Raw genomic sequence first — 18,160 nt, 5'->3', positions numbered from 1 at the left:
GCACCGGCAGCACATCCTGCACCCCCCCTCCCCTGGCCAGCGCTCGGGGGGACCCCATCACCCCCAACCCCCCATCCCTGGGGAGGCATCACTCCACTCCCAGGCACTCCCCACACGATTCCCCAGGGCATCCCCACCATGCTGAGGGCTGGTTTTGGCTGGGGGGAGGGGGTGGGATGGGCAGGGGATATTAATTATTTTTTAATTATTCTGATGATTTCTCTGCATGCCCTTTGCGCGGGAGCAACCCTCGGGCGCTAATGCTGTATGTTGAGGAGCTGAGCTGTTCCTGTCCCATGAATGCTGGTGGATCGTTGCCAAATTTTTCTCTTTCCTCCCCTTTTCTCTCATTCTTTTTCTGTCTCCCCCTCTCCAGCATATCCCCCCATGCCCCTCCCCCAAAAAACCCTTTGTCTTTTCTTTCTGAGCCTTGTAAGTGTAAAAGATGACTCTGATTTTGTTTTTGTCTCGGGAAAACTGCAAATAAATTATGAGGAAAAAACAATGATCGTTAAAGTAAGAGATGGAGAGGGAAGGCCAAGTGCATCCATCCCTGCTGGGGTGCCCAGGACATGTCTGTCTGAATTCCCACCCCGGGACGCCGCAGAAAGGGAGGGAACAGGGCTACAACTGCCAAAGATTACTTTATCCCCCTGCCCAGTGCAGGCAGGGCATGGAAACAACCAGAGCACTGCAAGGTACAGCCCAAGCCCAACTTTTCCCTTCCTGAGTAGGAAGAGGAGGCAGTGAGGGCTGCTGGGCCCTGACAGGTGCTGAGCCCCCCACCCTGGCTGGTTGGAGCAGGGGAGGGGCCTTGAGGTGAAGGGCAGGCTGGTGAGCTCCCCCCCCTCCCCTAGCACCAGGACACAGCTCTGAGCTCACCAGCACGGGGAGAAGCTGCCCAAGGAGGCAGTGGGCATCCCCCACCCAAAAAACTATTTTCCTTTCCCCCCTTCTCCCACCCCCTCCCAGCTCACCCTTAGGACACAAATACATAAAAGTCCCCCAGCCCCTGGGATGGCAGCAGGGGGGCTCTGCCTGTCCCCTCAGCCCCCTGGACAGCAGTGGGGGGCTCCTCCAGGCTTCCCAGGGAGTGTGAAGGCAGGGGAGTGCATGGCCGGGTGCCCCCTGGTCCAAGCTGTCCCAGAACAGTGAGGGTGGAGGATCTTCAGTGTGGACCTCCCCCCACGGTTGTCAGTCCGGTGCCAGCATTAGTGGCCCCTCAAGGTGGACAACAGTCACATGAGGGGGCTGAGGATCCCTGGCCCAGGCCCAGGAACACCCCTGGGATGGCTGTGGAGGGGGGTGGAGAGCTGGTGGTCCAGAGGTGGAACCCCGGGCTCCACATCACATGATTTCACAGCAGGAATTCTGCTTTCGGGCCTGAGAAGAGAAGTAAAACCATCTGTAAAGTTCCCCAAGGGTTTGGGGGTCCCAGGGCCACCCACCTGTGGTCCCACACAGCCCTTCTCCTGCAAGAATAGGCCAGCAAAGCACAAAGATTGATGACCCAGAGGCTCCTTCCCTTTTGGTCAGAGCTGGTGCCAGGAACTGGGATGGGCATCACCTCCCACCCAGGGCAGGGTGCAGGATACCCCCAGCGAGGGGCTGGGGGGCTCTGCAGCTGGAATTTGGGCAGCCAGGTTCTCTCCAGACCCAAGGCCTGTGGCAACAGGGGTGATCCCTGCCTGGCAGCCAGAGCTGTGCCCCAGGGTTCAGGATGACACTCCACTCATTCCCAGCTCCTCCAGGAAGGAGATGACTCTCCACACCCACCGTTTTGTAGAAGGCTTTGGACTGTGCTCCCAGCACCTCTGATTTGGAGACCAGGTCATCCAGCTTCTCCCCACGCTCCAGCAGTGATTCCATAGTGTTGTGCTGCCAAGGAAACGTGGGCTGAGCCCCAGCACCCGCCCCACACCACTCTCATCCCATCATCCTTCATCCCAGCTTCCTACAGCTCCACCCAGTTCTGCAGCCCCGAGGGAGATGGGAACTTCCCACGGGGTCACCAGACAGAGGAGACAAGCATTTGGAGGAGGGGTCAGAGCTCTGGTGCTTGTGTCCAGCCAGCTGGGAAAAGCCCAAGGAGAAAAAAATGGGGAAAGGGAAAAAGGGGAAAGAGAAAAGGAAGCTCCCACACCAGGAAGGTATCTGGGGAATGGCCTGAGGTGACTCTACTCTGCCCCAGAACGTGCCCCCAGGGTCCCCACTGGCTTGTGCAGGCAGGAGCATCCCTGCAGCCTCACCAAGATGATTTTGGTCTCGTCCAGCTCTGCCTGCACTCGGGTCATTGGGTCAGCATCCCGGGGGTTCTAGGGAGAAATGACACAGCACTGTCACCACCACAGAGACACCAGGGTCCCCCAGTGCACTGGGATCCCAGCATGTGCCAGTGCTGCCCGTGTCCCCTGCCATTTTCAGGGCTGCAGGCAACACAGGAACCCTCTGTCCTGGTGCCCTGCAGGGTCCCAGAGATCTGTACCTGGTATTTGCTGAGATATCCATCCAAGGCAGAGTAGCTGATGGTGGCAGGTGACCCTGTGGGCCAGTCCATCTTGCTGACCTGCCTGGAGAACTCATCCAGCACCTGCCAGGTGAGGAAGCAGTACTTACCCCCCCAGAGCCACTGCTGTGGGGCCACAGTGGCTGGAAGGATTTTGCTCCTCAAAACAGAAGATCTGGAGATTTTTGGGGAAGGACCTTACAGCTCATCCACAACCCTGCCATGGGCAGGGACACTTTCTACTACACCAGGCTGCTCCAAGCCCTTCCCAAATTGGCCTTGAACACTTCAAGGGATGGGGCAGCCACAGCTTCTTTGGGAAACCTGTGTCAGTCCCTACCACCATACAGGGAAGGACTTCTTCCCAATCTCTCATCTAACCCTGACCTCTGGCAGTGGGAAACCATTCCCCCTTGTCCTGTCACTCCAGGCCCTTGTCCCAAGTCCCTCTCCAGCTCTCTTTGAGCCCCTTTAGGTACTGAAAGGGGGTCTGGGGTCTCCCTGGAGCCTTCTCTAGGCTGGATAACCCAGATGTCCCAGCTTGTCTCCCTGGCAGTGGCTGGAAAACTGCCAATGGAGAAGGACCTGGAGGCGCTGGTGGCAGCGGCTGGACATGAGTCCAGGTGGCCCCTGGCCTGTACCAGCCATAGTGTGGCCACAGGTCCAGGCCAGTGCCATCCTCTGCGCTGGCAATGCTGAGGCCCCTTGAGTGCTGCATCCAGCTCTGGGCCCCTCGTGGCAAGAAGGACATTGAGGGGCTGGAGCATGTCCAGAGACAGGAATGGAGCTGGGGAAGGGGCTGGAGCCCCAGGAGTGGCTGAGGGAGCTGGAAAGGGGCTCAGCCTGGAGAAAAGGAGGTTCAGGGGGGACCTTGTGGCTCTGCACAACTCCCTGACAGGAGGGGGCAGCCAGGGGAGGTCGGGCTCTGCTCCCAGGGAACAGGGACAGGAGGAGAGGGAACGGCCTCAGGCTGGGCCAGGGGAGGTTCTGGTTGGATAGTGGGAAAATTCCATCATGGAAAAGGTTGTCCAGGCTGCCCAGGGTAGTGGTAGAATCCCTGGAAGCATACAAAAAAACATGTGAACATGGCACTTGAGGACATGGTTTAAAGGTGGCCTTGACCATGTAGGGGGAATGGTTGGACTCAATGGTCTTGGAGGGCTTTTCCAACCAAAACAATTCCATGATTCCATGAGAGGTGCTCCTGCACTCTGACCACCTTGGTGACCCTCCTCCTCCTCCACCCCTTCTGAATGAGCTGAGGGCAGAGACATAAACAGTCTTGGCAAACAAGGACCAGAGCAATGCCCAGACCGAGGTGGCCAGCCCTGACTGTTCAAAAAGCCCTGTGTGTGCTAGGGCAGGGAGACAGGAGGAGCCTTCTGGAGCAGCTCCCAGCACACACCCTTACCTTGTCCAGCAAGGTGAAACAAACCCGCTGTGGATATTCATTGTCTGCAATCACTACTCCGGCGAGCCCATCGCTCCGGACATACACATGGCACAGGTACTCTGGGGAGAAAACTCCTGTCAGAGAGGTAGCAAAGGTCCCAAGCCTTCCCCACACTCACCACCCTCCAGCCAGCCCCTCAGTTTCCCCCCTACCCTAAAACACCCTGGAAGGTGTCATCAGCACCTGCGTGTTTTATTACTTCATTAGAAAAGTAGGAAGGCCTTAAAATTTGGGGCTCAGCCTCAAATTGTGCTGTGGCAGGGATCCACAGCCATGCCACTCAGTGTGGGACATGAAAGTCACGTCCCACGGTAACCAGGAAGAGCTCAGCCTGATTTGAATTGATTTTAATTAATAACAAGGTTGGGGTGTCATTAAAGAGGCTCCAGCAGCCAATCCAGGCTGTGTCCCCCATGTCATGGGGCTTGGGAGGCACGTGAAGCAGGACAGAGAGGCTGAAATGAAATGAGAATTTGGGATATGGAGCCTGGACTTGCATGGCAAAGCTCACACAGCCATTCAGCAGTGGGGTGGTCTGGAAGTTGAGGGGGCTGCAAGCCAACAGCTCCAGGGGTCTCAAAGGAGAGTGCAGATACTGGAGCAGGGTCCCTGCAGAACAGAACCTCTGCCATCCCAGGCCAGGTTCACACCCGGATCAGCAGCTCCCACCAGCAGCACTGCCCACCCAGGCCCTGGGTTTGGTGACTTTTCCCAGGAGCAGGGCCAGAGGAAGCTCTCACCTTGCTCCTTGACCGAGGCCCTGCTGCCCAGCGCCGAGCGCTCCGTGATCAGCTGGCTCGTGAACGTCATGAACTCCTGCACACTGCAGGGACACAGCACCAGGTTCAGGGCAATGCTGGGGACACCAGCTATCCCACAGCTCCCCAGGCCAACAAACCCTTCCTCCCCAGCCCCCATGTCTGGGCAGTAAGGCTGCAGCTGAGTGGTGGGTTTTCCTCGGGGAAGAGGCTGGACCCTGAACCTCTGTGGAGTGGCAACAGACACCTCCAGCCACCACCCAGACCCAGGGGAGCACCCAGAGTCCTCAAGCTGCAGTGACAGATTTGTGTCCTTGGGCTGAACTTCCTTTCTGGGGATTTAGCAGAAAGCAAAAATACCACTGAACCTGTCTCTGCCTGGCCAACACCTGGTGACCAGCTGCATCATGTACTCATGGAATGATTTGGGTTGGAAGACCACCCCATTCCACCCCCTGCTGACATCTTCCACTGGAATCACAGAATCATAAAACACGCTGAACTGGAAGGGACTCATCACAATCACAGAGCCCAACCCCTGGCTCTGTACAGAACACCCCAACCATCCCACCCTGTCCCTGAGAGCACTGCTCAAACACTTCTTGAACTGAGGCTTCATGCTGTGACCACTGCCCTGGGGAGCCTAAATACCCTTTGGGGGAAAAAAGTCTTTTCCTGATATCCAACCTAACCCCCCCCCGACACAGCTCCAGCCATTCCCTCGGGCCCTGTCACTGTTGACAGAGAGCAGAGACAGGAGCTGCTTCTCTGCTGCCCCTTGGGAGGATGTTGAGGAGCACAGTGAGGTCTCTCCTCAGTCCCCTCCAGCAGAATACCTGAAATGCCTTCAGACACTCCTTCCCCCATCCTTGAGGCCTCCTTTAGATGCCCTCCAATGCCTTAATGTCTTTTTTTATATTGTTGTGCCCAAAACTGCCCCAGGACTCAGACCTCCCTCAGTGCAGGGCAGAGCAGGACAATGACAGGACAGGGATGTTAGGGCACTGCCAGGGCACTGCTGACTAAAGTCCCAGAGCCTGAGACAGCTCTGTAGGTAGAGTTTTACCTGAGCAAGTCACAGGGTCACAACTCCCCCTGCCCATGCTGGGGACACCCTCCCCATCCCAGAGGGATGTTTGACCCCCCCCAGGCACCCAGCCACCACTGTGAGTCAAAGTTAAAGAATATCCTAAAGACAGATTCGCTCTAAGTTTGGAAAACATTCCTGAGGCCAGGGTCAGGCCTGTCCAACAGGCTCCTCAGTGATCCCTCGTCAACCCACCACAAAGGAAAAGAGGCCAAAAATAATGAGCAGGAGTAAAATAAACCTGTTTCCAAAACATCACATCCTGGGCATGCTGGGATTAGCCAATGTGAGGCAACACATTCCCCAGATCTGCTGGAAAATCCCAGGAAGGAATATTTATCAAGGATCAGGTTAGAGTTTGCCAAACACCAAGGAGTGGGACAGTTCCAGCTTGGGATGTGCCATGGCAGCAAGGAAATGTCACTGCACACAGACACTGGCATGGCAAAGACCAAGGTTTTTCTGATGACCTCCCACCGCTGGAAGCAACGCCAGAGGGGAAATTGCCTCTCACAGTTTACATCCCTTGGAGGGGTCTGCATTCCTCCCAGCCTGGACACCAGTTCCAGGAGATTCTGGACTGTTGGGGTTTCAGGCATTGCAGAGAAAAGTCCAGCCCAAGGATTCCTGAACATTCTGAACATCCCTACTTTGGCAGAAAGGGAGCAGGGACACCTTCCTCCAAGTTGAGGGATCTGATGTCAGCCACAGCCCCCACCATGACCCCAGGGTTTCATACATACAATGCAAAAAACATTTTAAGATCATTGAGTCCAGCCATATGTCAGTTAGATCCCAGTATGTATCTTCTTCAAGGACAGCTCTTCCAATGGGAACACTGCTTTTATTTCCCAGTATTCCAGAAGGAACTGCCCACTCAATATTTCCCTCTGCCTTCCTGACCCTGCCAAATTCCTTGGTAGATGTTCAGCAGACATGAGGCACTGGCACAGCCCAGCCCTGTGCTCCTGCCCAGCAGGTTCCACAGCTTCCAGGAGCCACAGCCCTGGTTATCCCAACTCCAACCCTTCAACCCAACTCACTGGGAACTCCAGACTTCAACTAAACACACCTTAAACATCACACCTGGGCCAAGCTGTTGCAGGCCCTCTGAGCATCACCTGTGAATGAGCCTAGGACAAGCATCAAATCCTGGGAACAGCTACAAGGCTGACATGCACACACCACCCTGCTCCCCAAACTTCACTGCTCTTCCCAAAATCCCAGACTTTTCTTTAAGCAGAGACACAGCCTGCTGTGGGGGAAGCCCACAGCACAACCACACAGGGAATTTTCTCAGGATTTGGGAAAACCAGAGCTGCAGCTACAGAGTGTTTTGCAAATGGAGCTGACATCACACACTGGCACTGCTCCATGGTCCCACTTGCACATCTGGCTAAGAAAGTTTTTTAAGACAGTCTTACTTCAGTCTTTCCCCTTCACCCCTGGAATTACAGAACCAAATGTGCCTGAGGCTCCATAAAGCCTTGGCATGTAAAATTTGGGTCCCAGAGGAATTTCCTAACTCCTTTACCATTTGAAGCAGGCACGGGGAACAACTTATTCCACAGCATGTTCCTGCTTTGTTTCACAGCTTCAAGAGGTTCTCAGGAACTGCAGTGAAACAGAAAACCTACCAAAAGCTTCTGCTTACCCTCCCAAGGTCCTGCCTGAGCTACATGCCAGCCTAGGGCACACAGAAGCAATTTTCCCCCAGAGGTTCCAGCTGCCTGGCACCCACCTGGATCTCTGAAAGAAGTTGAAGGTGGACACGTCATAGGCAGCTTTGAGCAAATGCACTTTAGGGTCACCTTTGTAAAGGACACTTAGGCTGTAGAGCCTCATCGTGGCGGCTCCGTGGGCCTGGGGGAAAGGAAGGGTGGGGGGTGAGGCCATGCAGGGGCTAGAACACCCTCGGACCTCCCTATGCCACCCCTGTGCCTGGGGCTCCCACCAAACCCTCTTTCCGTCCTTTAAATGCCATCCCAGTGAGGCAGAACCTCCCCACCCCCGGAGCCGTGCCTGACTCCTCATCCCGACTCCCGCCCAGCCTAACCAGCCCCTACCCTTACCTGTCCCAGCTGGCCCGGTGTAACCCAGCATCCACCCCAGTACAGCTCAGTAAAACCGAGCCCCTCCACGCAGTGTAACGCGTCCACTCCTCAGTACAATCCAGTACAACCCAGTACAACCCACTACAATCCAGTACAACCTTGCCCTCGGCCCCCAGGAAGCCCAGCTGGCCCAGCCCCGCTTTTCCCTGTACAGCCCAGTTCCCCGCAATGACTCAGCACGACCGAGAGCCCCCAGTGCAGCCCCCAGCCCGCCCCGGTACCGACGCTGCGATCACGGCTCAGCGCAGGAGGCGGCCGAGGGGCGATGGCGCGACCCGGAAGTGGAACACGGCGGCCGGAAGTGCCAAAGTGCCGGTGTTGCCACGGGACTCTTTCTGCACTGCGCACACGCCAAACTCATTGCGCCCCCTCCTCCCCCCTCCCCGGCATTCTGACCAATCACCGCCCGCCCCCCACCCTCGGTCCGGCGTCAGCCGCGCCACCAATCAGTGCCGCCCTGGCGGCGTGGGGCGGGGTTCGTTGCTCATGGCGGCCAGCAGGGGGCGCTGTGCCCGACCGGCGGGGCCGCGGGGGCGGGGCCTGTTTGATGTGGGGCGGGGACCCCTGTGTGGGGCGGGAGCTCCCTCTGTGGTGTGGGGTGAGACTCCCTGAGTGGGGCGGGGGTCCCTCTGTGAGGCGGAGGTCCCTCTGTGTGGGGCGGGACTCCCCTGTGTGGGGCGGGAGCTCCCTCTGTGGTGTGGGGTGGGACTCCCTGAGTGGGGCAGGGGTCCCTCTGTGTGGGGCGGGACTCCCTGTGCGAGAGCCTCTCCTTGTTAGTCTGGTGACCCTCTCGGAGAAGGGGCCCCGCGGGGGCAACAGCCTCCCCCGGATGCTGGGGCACACCTGGGGAGTGGGGACCCTTCCGTGGGGCGGTTCTGCCCCATGGTGGAGGTGTACTGACGAGGGCTGGGTGAACCTGCTGAGGGTTTCGGACCACTCAGAGGTGTGAGGACCCCTCTGTGGGTGGGCACCAGCACACGGGCACTGCTGGCAGAGCCCTCCTGTGCCCTCCAGTACCCGCTGCTCTGGGCAGGTGAGGCTCGGAGGGGTGACCCTGCAACCCCCAGGCCCTGCTCTGCCTTCCCCAGAGCTCCCGCTGTGGCTGTCACCCCTGACACCCATCCGGACTTCCCGGGGACCCTCCTCAGCTCTGTGTCTGAGGAGATGCTGCCACACACCAACACCAGGAGGTTTTGGGGTGCACCCAAGACCAAGGGTGTTCCTCATTCCATCTGGACCTCCACAGTCCCCTGTTTCCGCAACACCGGGGGGATGACGTGGCTCCATCCCTGTCCTCAAATCCAGCACCCATCCCCGATCTGTTGCGACGCCTGGTGTCAATCCCAGCACCACTGGATCCCTTCCCATCCTAGGGACTCGGAGCGCTTCCCAGTCGCCCTCGCCCCTCCGCGGGTGTCTGTAGGCCATGCTGTGTCCGCGGTCTCCATGGGAGCATGCCGGTTGCCAAGCCGGCCGGTGGAGTGCTTGCCACCACCATCGAGCCGTTGGTATGGCAACGGGGACACGGGTAACCCGGGGCGTGGTGCTTCGCGTGACGGGGCCACCGGCCCCTGCGGGGAGGGTCCTGGCCGAGCCTCGCCAACACACCGGGGGGTCCCTACGGGGTGCCAGAGCCCGCTGCTCTGGGCTAGGCCCCCGCGCTAACATCAGCCCGGGAATTTATTGACACATTAAGGAAGCAAGAAGGAAAGCGTGAGTGGAACCCCCTCTGGAGCAAAGGATGTGGGGCGACATGGCTGATCCCACCAGGGCCCCGGGCCCCACTTCCTGCCCTTCTGCTTGAGGCTTGGGGGCATCGGGACTCCCTCAGTGGGTGCTGGACTGGAGCATCAGATGAGATAACGCAGCAAAAGTGGAGCATCCGCGTGTGGAGCAAGGGACAGAGCAGCCCAGAGCCTGCCAGACACCCTCCAGGACAAGGCAGGGGGATCCCCCTGGCCAGGCACCACGGTGGGGACACAGAGGCTGAGGGGGGCACGGCTTGGCCCGTAGCCCACCCCACCCCGCCACCTGCCCCCATGCTGGATCACCGAGCCAGGATGGAGAGCAGCAGGAAGGAGAAGGTGAGGCTGCTGCCAGGGCAATGCTGGGGGGCTAGTGGGGCAGGGGGTGTCCAGTGGGTGTGGGTAAGAGTGTGGATCCTCACTGGGGTTCCAGCCTTTCCTGGAGTGAGAGGCCAGGTGCTCCCGGCATCTCCCAAGGTCCCAGCAGAGGTATCCCAGAGGATGGCTGCTGGGGAGGACACCATCTCCCGGGCAGCTTGAGGGCAGCCCAACATGTCCCAGGGAGGTCCCCTTCCCTGAGGTCATCCTCAGCACAGCACAGGCCCTACAGCACTGAGGGCTCGTGATGGAGCTGGGAGTATGTGTGGGACATTCTGCTGGGCTGGGATACTCCCACCATTCAACCATCATCCTGGGCATCTTGCAGCCATGCAGCTGCATCCCCAGGATGAGATGGGGCCTGTCACCTCCTTCAGCTGGCTGTCTTCTTTGTCACTGAGGCACCCAGCAGAATGGCGCACAGCTCATCCCCAGTCAAAAACCAGTTGTTTGTGGGAAGCATCCTCTCCCACATGGGACCTCATGGGGTCATGGGTGAGGACATTCCATGCTGCCTACTGGGACACTGAGGGGATGCCAAGGGGACACTGAGGGGACTCGTCACATGCTGGACCAGCAGAGACGGGTGTCACTGGCCACTGCAGCCAGCAGCCACATGGTTCCCAGCTCCATCCCTTTTGTGGGATGCATTGGAGCACATTTCCATGGGAAGCTGAAAGCCAGATAACATCATGTGGGAAGACCTAAATCCTGCCAGGGTAGGGCCAAACCCATTGTTTTGAAGGCGGCTGAAGAGATGAGTAGGGACATGTGGTGCTGAGACGGAAAAAACACTGTAGAAATAAAATTCAGACTCCTGGGTGCCAGCCTTGGGACGGGGGCCCTCTGGCCATGGCAGATCTGGTGTTCCCACACCAAGCAGCACCATGGGATGGATTAGCACTAAATGCCTTCAGCCAGCAACCTAGGAGAGGTGATCAAATCCAGCTCCATGCTTTTACTGTCAGGATTTTTCTAGTCATTCTGGGCCAAATGCCCTCTGGATCAGGGCAGACCTCACCACAATGCTGCTGTGGGTGCCCGGCCCCATTCTGGGGCGGTCTATGTTGCAGTCATGGCATTAGGGGCCAGGTGATGTGCCAGGACGGAGGGCAGCTGAACTGAGCCACGGCAAGGGGTGCCTCCAGTGTTGGGTGCTCTAAACCACACCCCAAACACTTTCCTGAGCCCTCTACCCCAAAACCTGTCAGGAAACAGCAGCAGCCTCAAGGCAAACATCTGTGTGCCGGCAAGAGCATTGGAGCCTACCCGGAGCCAAGTGACTAATGAGCCCTAATGCTGCCGACTGCAGCTGGTGGAGGAGTGCCGGCTCCGGCTCCATCTGACAGCCGGGGCACCTGCCCCCAGCCCTGCCGGCTAATGGAGGCTGCGCCAAGCCTGGGGTTGCTACGGAAAGGATAAACACGGATCCTGCTTGCCAGGTGCTTCCCTGGAGTGGGCCCTGCGGCTCTCCCTGGCAGCAAGACAAGGCAGCAATCCCTAAGAATATTCCTCCCTGCCTGCCCTCTGCCCCATATTAGCCCCACATGTGATGGGCAAAAAATGGTACTCACAATTCCCAGTGGGATACAGGGAGAGGGATCCTCCCAGGGGAACACGAAAGATACACCAGCATCTTCATCATAAAAAAATCCCATGTCCTTGGTGGGAGATGCTGCACTCCTCAATGGCATGACCAGAAGTACTTGCTGGGAATGACCCTGAAATTCATCAAGATGGGATGTCCCAGGTCACTGCTGGAATGGTGCCAGCTTCTACACAACCATACAAAAAATTAAGCTGGGTGACATGGATGGCAGAACCCTAGTGCCAACCCCGGTCCCCAAGGACCCCAGAGTTGACTGTGGCATCCTGCAGGCAGCACCAGGAGGGGACTTGGTGCCTTATGATGGTCCTATGGATGTGGCTCTGTTCAGCAGCCAGGGAATAGCAGGGCGATAGGATAAGTCATTTCAGGGTGTCCATGTTCCAAGGGGGGAAAACCAGGGCTGGGGGAAGGGAAATCTCATTATTTCTTGCAGTTCAGGCACCTTGCATCCCATATCCCTGGTCCCTGGCTGATGCTGTGTTGTGCGCAGGTGGAGCAGATCCTGTCAGAGTTCCGTCTGAAGGAGGAGGACCTGAAGAAGGTGATGTACCGGATGCAGAAGGAAATGGACCGAGGGCTCAAGCTGGAGACACATGAGGAAGCCTCTGTCAAAATGCTTCCCACCTATGTCCGCTCCACTCCCGAGGGCTCTGGTACGGTGTCACTTCAGTCCCTTGTGTGTCACTCCTTCCTCAGACCTCATCAAGCTCCGTGTGAAAGGCTGAGCCTACAAAGAGTCCATCACCTTCTCCCCCTCTCCCTGGCTTTGCAGAGGTGGGAGATTTCCTGTCACTGGACCTGGGTGGCACCAATTTCCGTGTGATGCTGGTGAAGGTGGGTGAGGGGGAGGAGGGGCAGTGGAAGGTGAAGACGAAGCACCAGATGTATTCCATCCCGGAGGATGCCATGACTGGGACAGCTGAGATGGTCAGTGGAGCACACGGGTTATCCCATCCCATCCCATCCCATCCCATCCCATCCCATCCCATCCCATCCCATCCCATCCCATCCCATCCCATCCCATCCCATCCCATCCCATTCTGGTCCTTTTGTCGTGTGTGTTTCAATGGGAACACTGGAGGGGACACCCCCATCCATCCAGCCAGCAGAAGCTGGGGTTGGCCAGGCCTGGGGAACTCATGGTGGGGGACAGCGTCTGTCCAAGGGCAGTGGGAGGGTGGGGACATCTCTTGGGAAAGGCTGGACCTCCTGTCTTCCAGCTCTTTGACTACATCTCCGAGTGCATCTCTGATTTCCTGGACAAGCACCAGATGAAGCACAAAAAACTGCCCCTGGGCTTCACCTTCTCCTTCCCTGTGCGACATGAGGACATCGACAAGGTGAGGGGGTGGCCTGGCAGCACGAGAGCTTAGAGGTCTCCAAGCCTCACCTACACCCACAGCCTCATTTTGGTCTGACCCCCATTCCAGGGCATCCTCCTGAACTGGACCAAGGGCTTCAAAGCCTCTGGCGCAGAAGGGAACAACGTGGTGGGGCTGCTGAGGGATGCCATCAAACGGCGAGGGGTGAGAGGATCAGACAGCCGTGCTGGTACCACCACGGTGCAGAGACCCCAGCACCGCTGGCTGTCCCTGCCATGGGCTCACTCAAGCCTGGCTGTGCCTGCAGCAAGGCCACTGGTGCCTGGTGTGCCCCCAGGAAGGGACCACTGGAGCATAGTTGTCCCCATGATGGGGCTGCTGGAGCCAAGTGTGTCTCTGGGCAGGGCTGTTCCACATGTGTGCGCACACATGTGCATGGCACATGCCCAGGTCCTCACCCTTGGGGATCATCCACCCCAAACCTGCCTGTCATGGGGCCTGACCCCCCCATGAGCCCACAATGGTCTCTGTCCCCAGGACTTCGAGATGGATGTGGTAGCGATGGTGAATGATACGGTGGCCACGATGATCTCCTGCTACTACGAAGATCACCGGTGCGAGGTTGGGATGATTGTGGGTAAGATGCCCCTTCTACAGGGACATGTGGCTGGGCACAGGGAACTGTCCCATGGCCCTGCTCCCCTGCTGCTTCCCCCATCCTTTTGGGGAGACACACCAAGGATGGGGGGTGGCAGTAGCACTCTACTGAGGTGTCCAGTGATTGGGACACCCAATTGCATTGCCTGGCCCCAGCATGGTGTTTGGAGCACTTTGGGAGTAGAAAGGGGATGGTCATCATAACAGGGCTGGTCCCCACAGGGCTGCCCTGCCCTCAGGCTGTTGGTGGCTCTGGCATCTCATCGTAGGGATAGGAACCCATGGAAGGCAGCTAGTATCAGAGAGCCAGGTGGTTGGGGGTGAGTTTGTACCCTGCTGACTCCATCCCCCCATCCCCACAGAGAGCAGCCTCCCACCTCCCCCAGCTCTTCACTATTTTTAGTGCCATCAGCCATGTGCCAACATGTCATCTGGGCTCTGTGTCCCCTCACCTGGGTAAAAGCATACTGGGATGTTTATCAGCTTCTTGGGGCTGGGCTGGCCTCAGCACAGTGCCCAGAGCCCCCAGGAACCTGCCATGGGGACACGTGGCCAGCCAGCGCTGTGGGGACACTGCAGGGCTGGGGAGAAGGAGGGATGTCCCTCCTCATCAGTGCAGGACAAGGACAGCCCTCAGCCATGATCTCAGTCACTGAATCCTGGTGCTCATGGAGCAGCAGGTGCTGACTCTTCAGTCAGTTCTTTTACTCTGAAATGAGGTCTAGCATGGAATCATGGAATTCTTTGAGTTGGAAGACCTCTAAGGTCATCGAGTCCAACCATTCCCTCAGGACTGTCACGACCACCACTAACCCATGTCCCCAAGTGCCACATCCACATGGCTGTTGAACTCCCAGGGATAGGGTCTTCATCACTGCTCTGGGCAGCTGTGCTAGGGCTGAACAGCCCTTTCCATGAAGGAATTTTCCCAATATCTGACAGAAACATCCCCTGGTGCAACTTGAGGCTGTTTCCCTTATATCCTTGGAGCAATGTGGTCTAGTCAAAGGTGTCTCTGCCCAGGGCAGGGTGGTGGAATGAGAAGAATTTTAAGGTCCCTTTGAATGCAAACCATTCCATGGTTCTATGATTCGATGATTCTATTGCATCCCAATGTCAGATGGAGTAGGGATACAGATTTGGGACCTATGTAGTAAGTTCCTAACCAGCTTTCATGAAATCACAGAATGGTTTGGGTTTGAAGGAATTTTAAGGATTATCCAGCCGTGGGCAGGGACAGCTCCACTAGACAAGGCTGTCCAGCCTGGCTCGTAACACTTCCAGGGCTGGAGCAGCCATAGCTTCTCTGGGAAACCCATGTTAGCCCTTACCACCCTCAGAGGGAAGGATTTCTTCCCAGTATACAATCTAAATATCCCCTCTTTTAGCCTAAAATCTTTCCCCCATGTCCTGGAGCCACCCTTGAACCAGGTGTATACCATGGTGCCAGTCACCAGGTTGAGGAATGTCTCTCAGGCTCAGGTCCCAGCCCCTGCCCTGGCATGTCTGTTTTTCCCCATTGCTCCACAATACTATCCCAGTTTTAGCCCAGTTGGGATGGGAGAGCTGTGGCGGGGGGGTGTCACTGCTACCCCCCGCCGCCCAGACCCACCCTCAGTTCCCGGCAGGGACGGGCTGCAATGCCTGCTACATGGAGGAGATGCACAACGTGGAGCTGGTGGAGGGCGACGAGGGGCGGATGTGCGTCAACACAGAGTGGGGGGCCTTTGGTGCCTCCGGGGAGCTGGACGAGTTCCTCCTGGAGTACGACCGTGTGGTGGACGAGACCTCACTTAACCCCGGTCAGCAACTGTAAGGAATAGGAGAGATCCAGTTCCTCTGGGCATCACTCCCAACCCCTGCACCATGCTGGGCTCAGTCCCCCAGGCGTCCTTCGCCCTGGGCCATGATTATGCACGGGAACACATCCAACAAAGAGAGGGGGAAGGAAAGAGGGGGTGCTGTGGGATGTGGCCCCTCAAATCCCAGCTCTGATGCCGCCCCCTTGCCTGTGCCCCCCCTCCCCCCCACCCAGGTACGAGAAGATCATTGGGGGGAAGTACATGGGGGAGATCGTGCGGCTGGTGCTGCTGAAGCTGGTGGATGAGAACCTGCTCTTCAATGGGGAGGCCTCTGAAAAGCTCAAGACTCGTGGGACCTTTGAGACCCGCTTCATGTCCCAGATTGAGAGGTACGAGGCTAGGGGTAGCACCTCCAAACCAGCCTGCCAGGCTGCATCGCACTGGGAGGTCTGTGCTCTTACTCCACACTGGTGCAGGCATATTGAGGAGTCTGTGCTCTCACTCTGCACTGGGTGTCCCACATGGGGATGTCCCTATTCCCTCATCCCATGCCAGTCTGCTTTGACTGCCTCTTTTTGGGGTCTTTTATCCTGTTACCCCACACTAGCTACTCTGACTGTCCATCTTGAAGTCGCTGCATCCTACCACCCAAACCACAGCGTCCCATGTCATAGGCTCTTCATGATGAGACATCATGATCCCATCAATCCATACCTGCCTGCTCAGTAACATATTGGGGTCCCCATGTCCCATCACCCCATATTAGGGGGGCCCACTTCCAGGTCCCTCTGTCCCATCACCCCCCACCAGCCCTCTACAGCAGCCCCATGTTGGGATCGCCCATCCCATCACCCCACACCGACCTGCTATGACTGACCCAGTTGGGGTTCCCCATCCTGTGACCCCATACAACTGTCCCATGTTGAGGATCCCACATCCCATCACTCCCCCATCCCTCTCCAGCTGCCTCACCCAGGGTCCCCACCCTTCAGCCTTTGCTGACCCTCTTTTCTTCCCCCACTCCAGCGATTCTGATGACCGCAAGCAGATCTACAACATCTTGTCAGGCTTTGAGCTGCTGCCATCTCGGACGGACTGTGAGATTGTGCGCCGAGTGTGTGAGAGCGTGTCCACACGGGCCGCCCAGATGTGCTCGGCCGGGCTGGCTGGTGTCATCAATCGCATGCGGGAGAGCCGCAGCCAGGACACCCTCAAGATCACTGTTGGTGTTGACGGCTCTGTCTACAAGCTCCATCCCAGGTGGGGATCCCCAGACCCCAATGACATCCCTATTCTCTCCCTTCATCCCCCAAGCCTTGAGCCCATTTGTGACCCTGTGTTCCCACTCCCCAGCTTCAAGGACCATTTCCATGCCACAGTGCGGCAGCTGACACCTGGCTGTGACATCACCTTCATCCAGTCAGAGGAAGGCAGCGGGCGCGGGGCCGCCCTCATCTCAGCCGTGGCCTGCAAGATGGCCTGCATGATGGGGCAGTGAGCTGGACTCAGAGGGGGAATGGCAGGGGCCGGTGGTCCTACTCAGAGTGCTGTGAGAGCTGACACTGACAAGGGAAGGAGGCGGCTCTGGCTCCCCAATAAACGGGGTGTGTGTGGACTTCTCTGGGGCTGCTTGGCCAGTGCTCCTTGTGCCTCTCTCTCCATGCTGGTAGAGAGACCCCCATGGGGCTGCCCCACACATATGGGGCAGCCAAGGAGCTTCCTGTGCCCTCACACCCTCCCCCATCCTCACAGAGCTGCAGCAAGGGGGACTCCAGTGGACCCCACCCGCTTTGCATGGGGAAAGCCCTCCCAAGGGGGTTGGCCTAGAGATAAGGGGTTCTTTGAGGGTACTTTGGGGGGAATGTCAGGGTAGAGGAGCTGCTGACCAGTGATCCCTGGGGTGCAGAGGCTGACCAGAGTGCACCAGAAATGGGCCAGATGGAGGGGGGCATACTGTTCCTGAAAGGTCTGGGGCACCCCAGAGATTTGAGTTCACCAGAGGGTCTGGAGAAGAGTATTGGGGTCCCTCTGGGGGTCATGGGCATCCCAGGGTGTTCGGGTTCCTCTAAGGATCTGGCAGTACTGGAGCATATTGTGGTTCCCTGAAGGCTCTGGAAGATACCCAGTGTTTTGGACCACTCTGAGGGTCTGGAGCACCCCAAGGTGGAGGGTTCCTGCACAAGGTGTTGGGATCCCTTTGGGGTTTTGGGACACTCCAGGGTCTGGGGCCCACTCAGGGTGTTGGGGTCAGCCCTGGGGGTGGGGGGCTACCCCATGGTATGGGCTGTCTTGATGGTCCAGGGTTAATCTGTGATATTTAGGGCCACTGCACGGGCCTGGAGTCACTCTGGGACATGGAGGCACTCAGGATCAAGGGACATCTCAGGGTGCTGGGGTAACTCTTGGGCATCCAAGACCATCTGGAGGGACTGGATCACCACAGGGTGTGGGGCCAACCTGGGGGGCTGGGACTACCAAGGAGGCTTGGTGTCCTCACAAAGTGCAGGGGCACCCCATGGCTGGGGGTGCATGTTGAGAGGCTGGGGGTACAGGGGGTGTCTCTGTCACCCCAAGGGCAAAGCACTGAGAAGTGCTGCTCCTGAAGCCCCCGGATCCATGGGTGGCACTGGGATCCCCACAGCTCATTGCAGGAGGGGACAGGGATCCCTCTGCTCTGCCTGGCTGCAGCCCCCAGCCAGCAGGATTCCCTGTATCCTGATTAGTTTGCA

General features: G+C 57.8%; 2 protein-coding genes across 4 annotated transcripts; one reads left to right on the top strand and one right to left on the bottom strand.

The window, feature by feature from the left end:
- Positions 1-625: 625 nt before the first annotated feature.
- Positions 626-8,247, bottom strand: YKT6 (YKT6 v-SNARE homolog). Of its 2 annotated transcripts, none has more exons than XM_033081194.2 (8): positions 8,144-8,247; positions 7,546-7,667; positions 4,700-4,782; positions 3,918-4,018; positions 2,486-2,590; positions 2,250-2,315; positions 1,777-1,878; positions 626-1,383 (listed from the first exon to the last, which is right to left on the bottom strand). In XM_033081194.2, exons 2-8 carry the CDS (start codon positions 7,647-7,649, stop codon positions 1,348-1,350), a joined length of 597 nt encoding a protein of 198 aa, XP_032937085.1. In that variant the 5' UTR covers positions 7,650-7,667; positions 8,144-8,247; the 3' UTR covers positions 626-1,347. The 2 variants fall into 2 exon arrangements, with proteins under 2 accessions (XP_032937085.1, XP_032937086.1); XM_033081195.2 differs by having other exon boundaries at positions 8,140-8,238.
- Positions 8,248-9,438: 1,191 nt separating this feature from the next.
- Positions 9,439-17,050, top strand: GCK (glucokinase). Of its 2 annotated transcripts, XM_033081173.2 has the most exons (10): positions 9,439-10,002; positions 12,141-12,303; positions 12,423-12,577; positions 12,871-12,990; positions 13,081-13,176; positions 13,510-13,609; positions 15,258-15,441; positions 15,665-15,820; positions 16,458-16,691; positions 16,785-17,050. In XM_033081173.2, the coding sequence occupies exons 1-10, from the start codon at positions 9,958-9,960 to the stop codon at positions 16,927-16,929; spliced, it is 1,398 nt and encodes a 465-aa protein (XP_032937064.1). In that variant the 5' UTR covers positions 9,439-9,957; the 3' UTR covers positions 16,930-17,050. The 2 variants fall into 2 exon arrangements, with proteins under 2 accessions (XP_032937064.1, XP_032937065.1); XM_033081174.2 differs by lacking the exons at positions 9,439-10,002; positions 12,141-12,303; positions 12,423-12,577; ... (1 more) ...; positions 13,081-13,176; positions 13,510-13,609 and having other exon boundaries at positions 15,349-15,431.
- Positions 17,051-18,160: the final 1,110 nt, after the last annotated feature.

The sequence above is a fragment of the Catharus ustulatus genome, chromosome 27 (assembly GCF_009819885.2).
Source record: "Catharus ustulatus isolate bCatUst1 chromosome 27, bCatUst1.pri.v2, whole genome shotgun sequence".
Classification (NCBI taxonomy): domain Eukaryota; kingdom Metazoa; phylum Chordata; class Aves; order Passeriformes; family Turdidae; genus Catharus; species Catharus ustulatus.
This window is presented reverse-complemented; position numbering and strand designations above follow the sequence as displayed.

Coding starts and splice junctions, on each gene's coding strand:
- YKT6 (XM_033081194.2), bottom strand. CDS start 7,649: ATGAGGCTCTACAGCCTAAGTGTCCTTTACAAAGGTGACCCTAAAGTG. Junction 4,019..4,699: donor GGCCTCGGTCAAGGAGCAAG/GTGAGAGCTTCC, acceptor TTTTCTCCCCAG/AGTACCTGTGCCATGTGTAT. Junction 1,879..2,249: donor ACGAGACCAAAATCATCTTG/GTGAGGCTGCAG, acceptor TTTCCTTGGCAG/CACAACACTATGGAATCACT.
- GCK (XM_033081173.2), top strand. CDS start 9,958: ATGCTGGATCACCGAGCCAGGATGGAGAGCAGCAGGAAGGAGAAG. Junction 12,578..12,870: donor TGACTGGGACAGCTGAGATG/GTCAGTGGAGCA, acceptor CCTGTCTTCCAG/CTCTTTGACTACATCTCCGA. Junction 15,821..16,457: donor TTCATGTCCCAGATTGAGAG/GTACGAGGCTAG, acceptor CCCCCACTCCAG/CGATTCTGATGACCGCAAGC.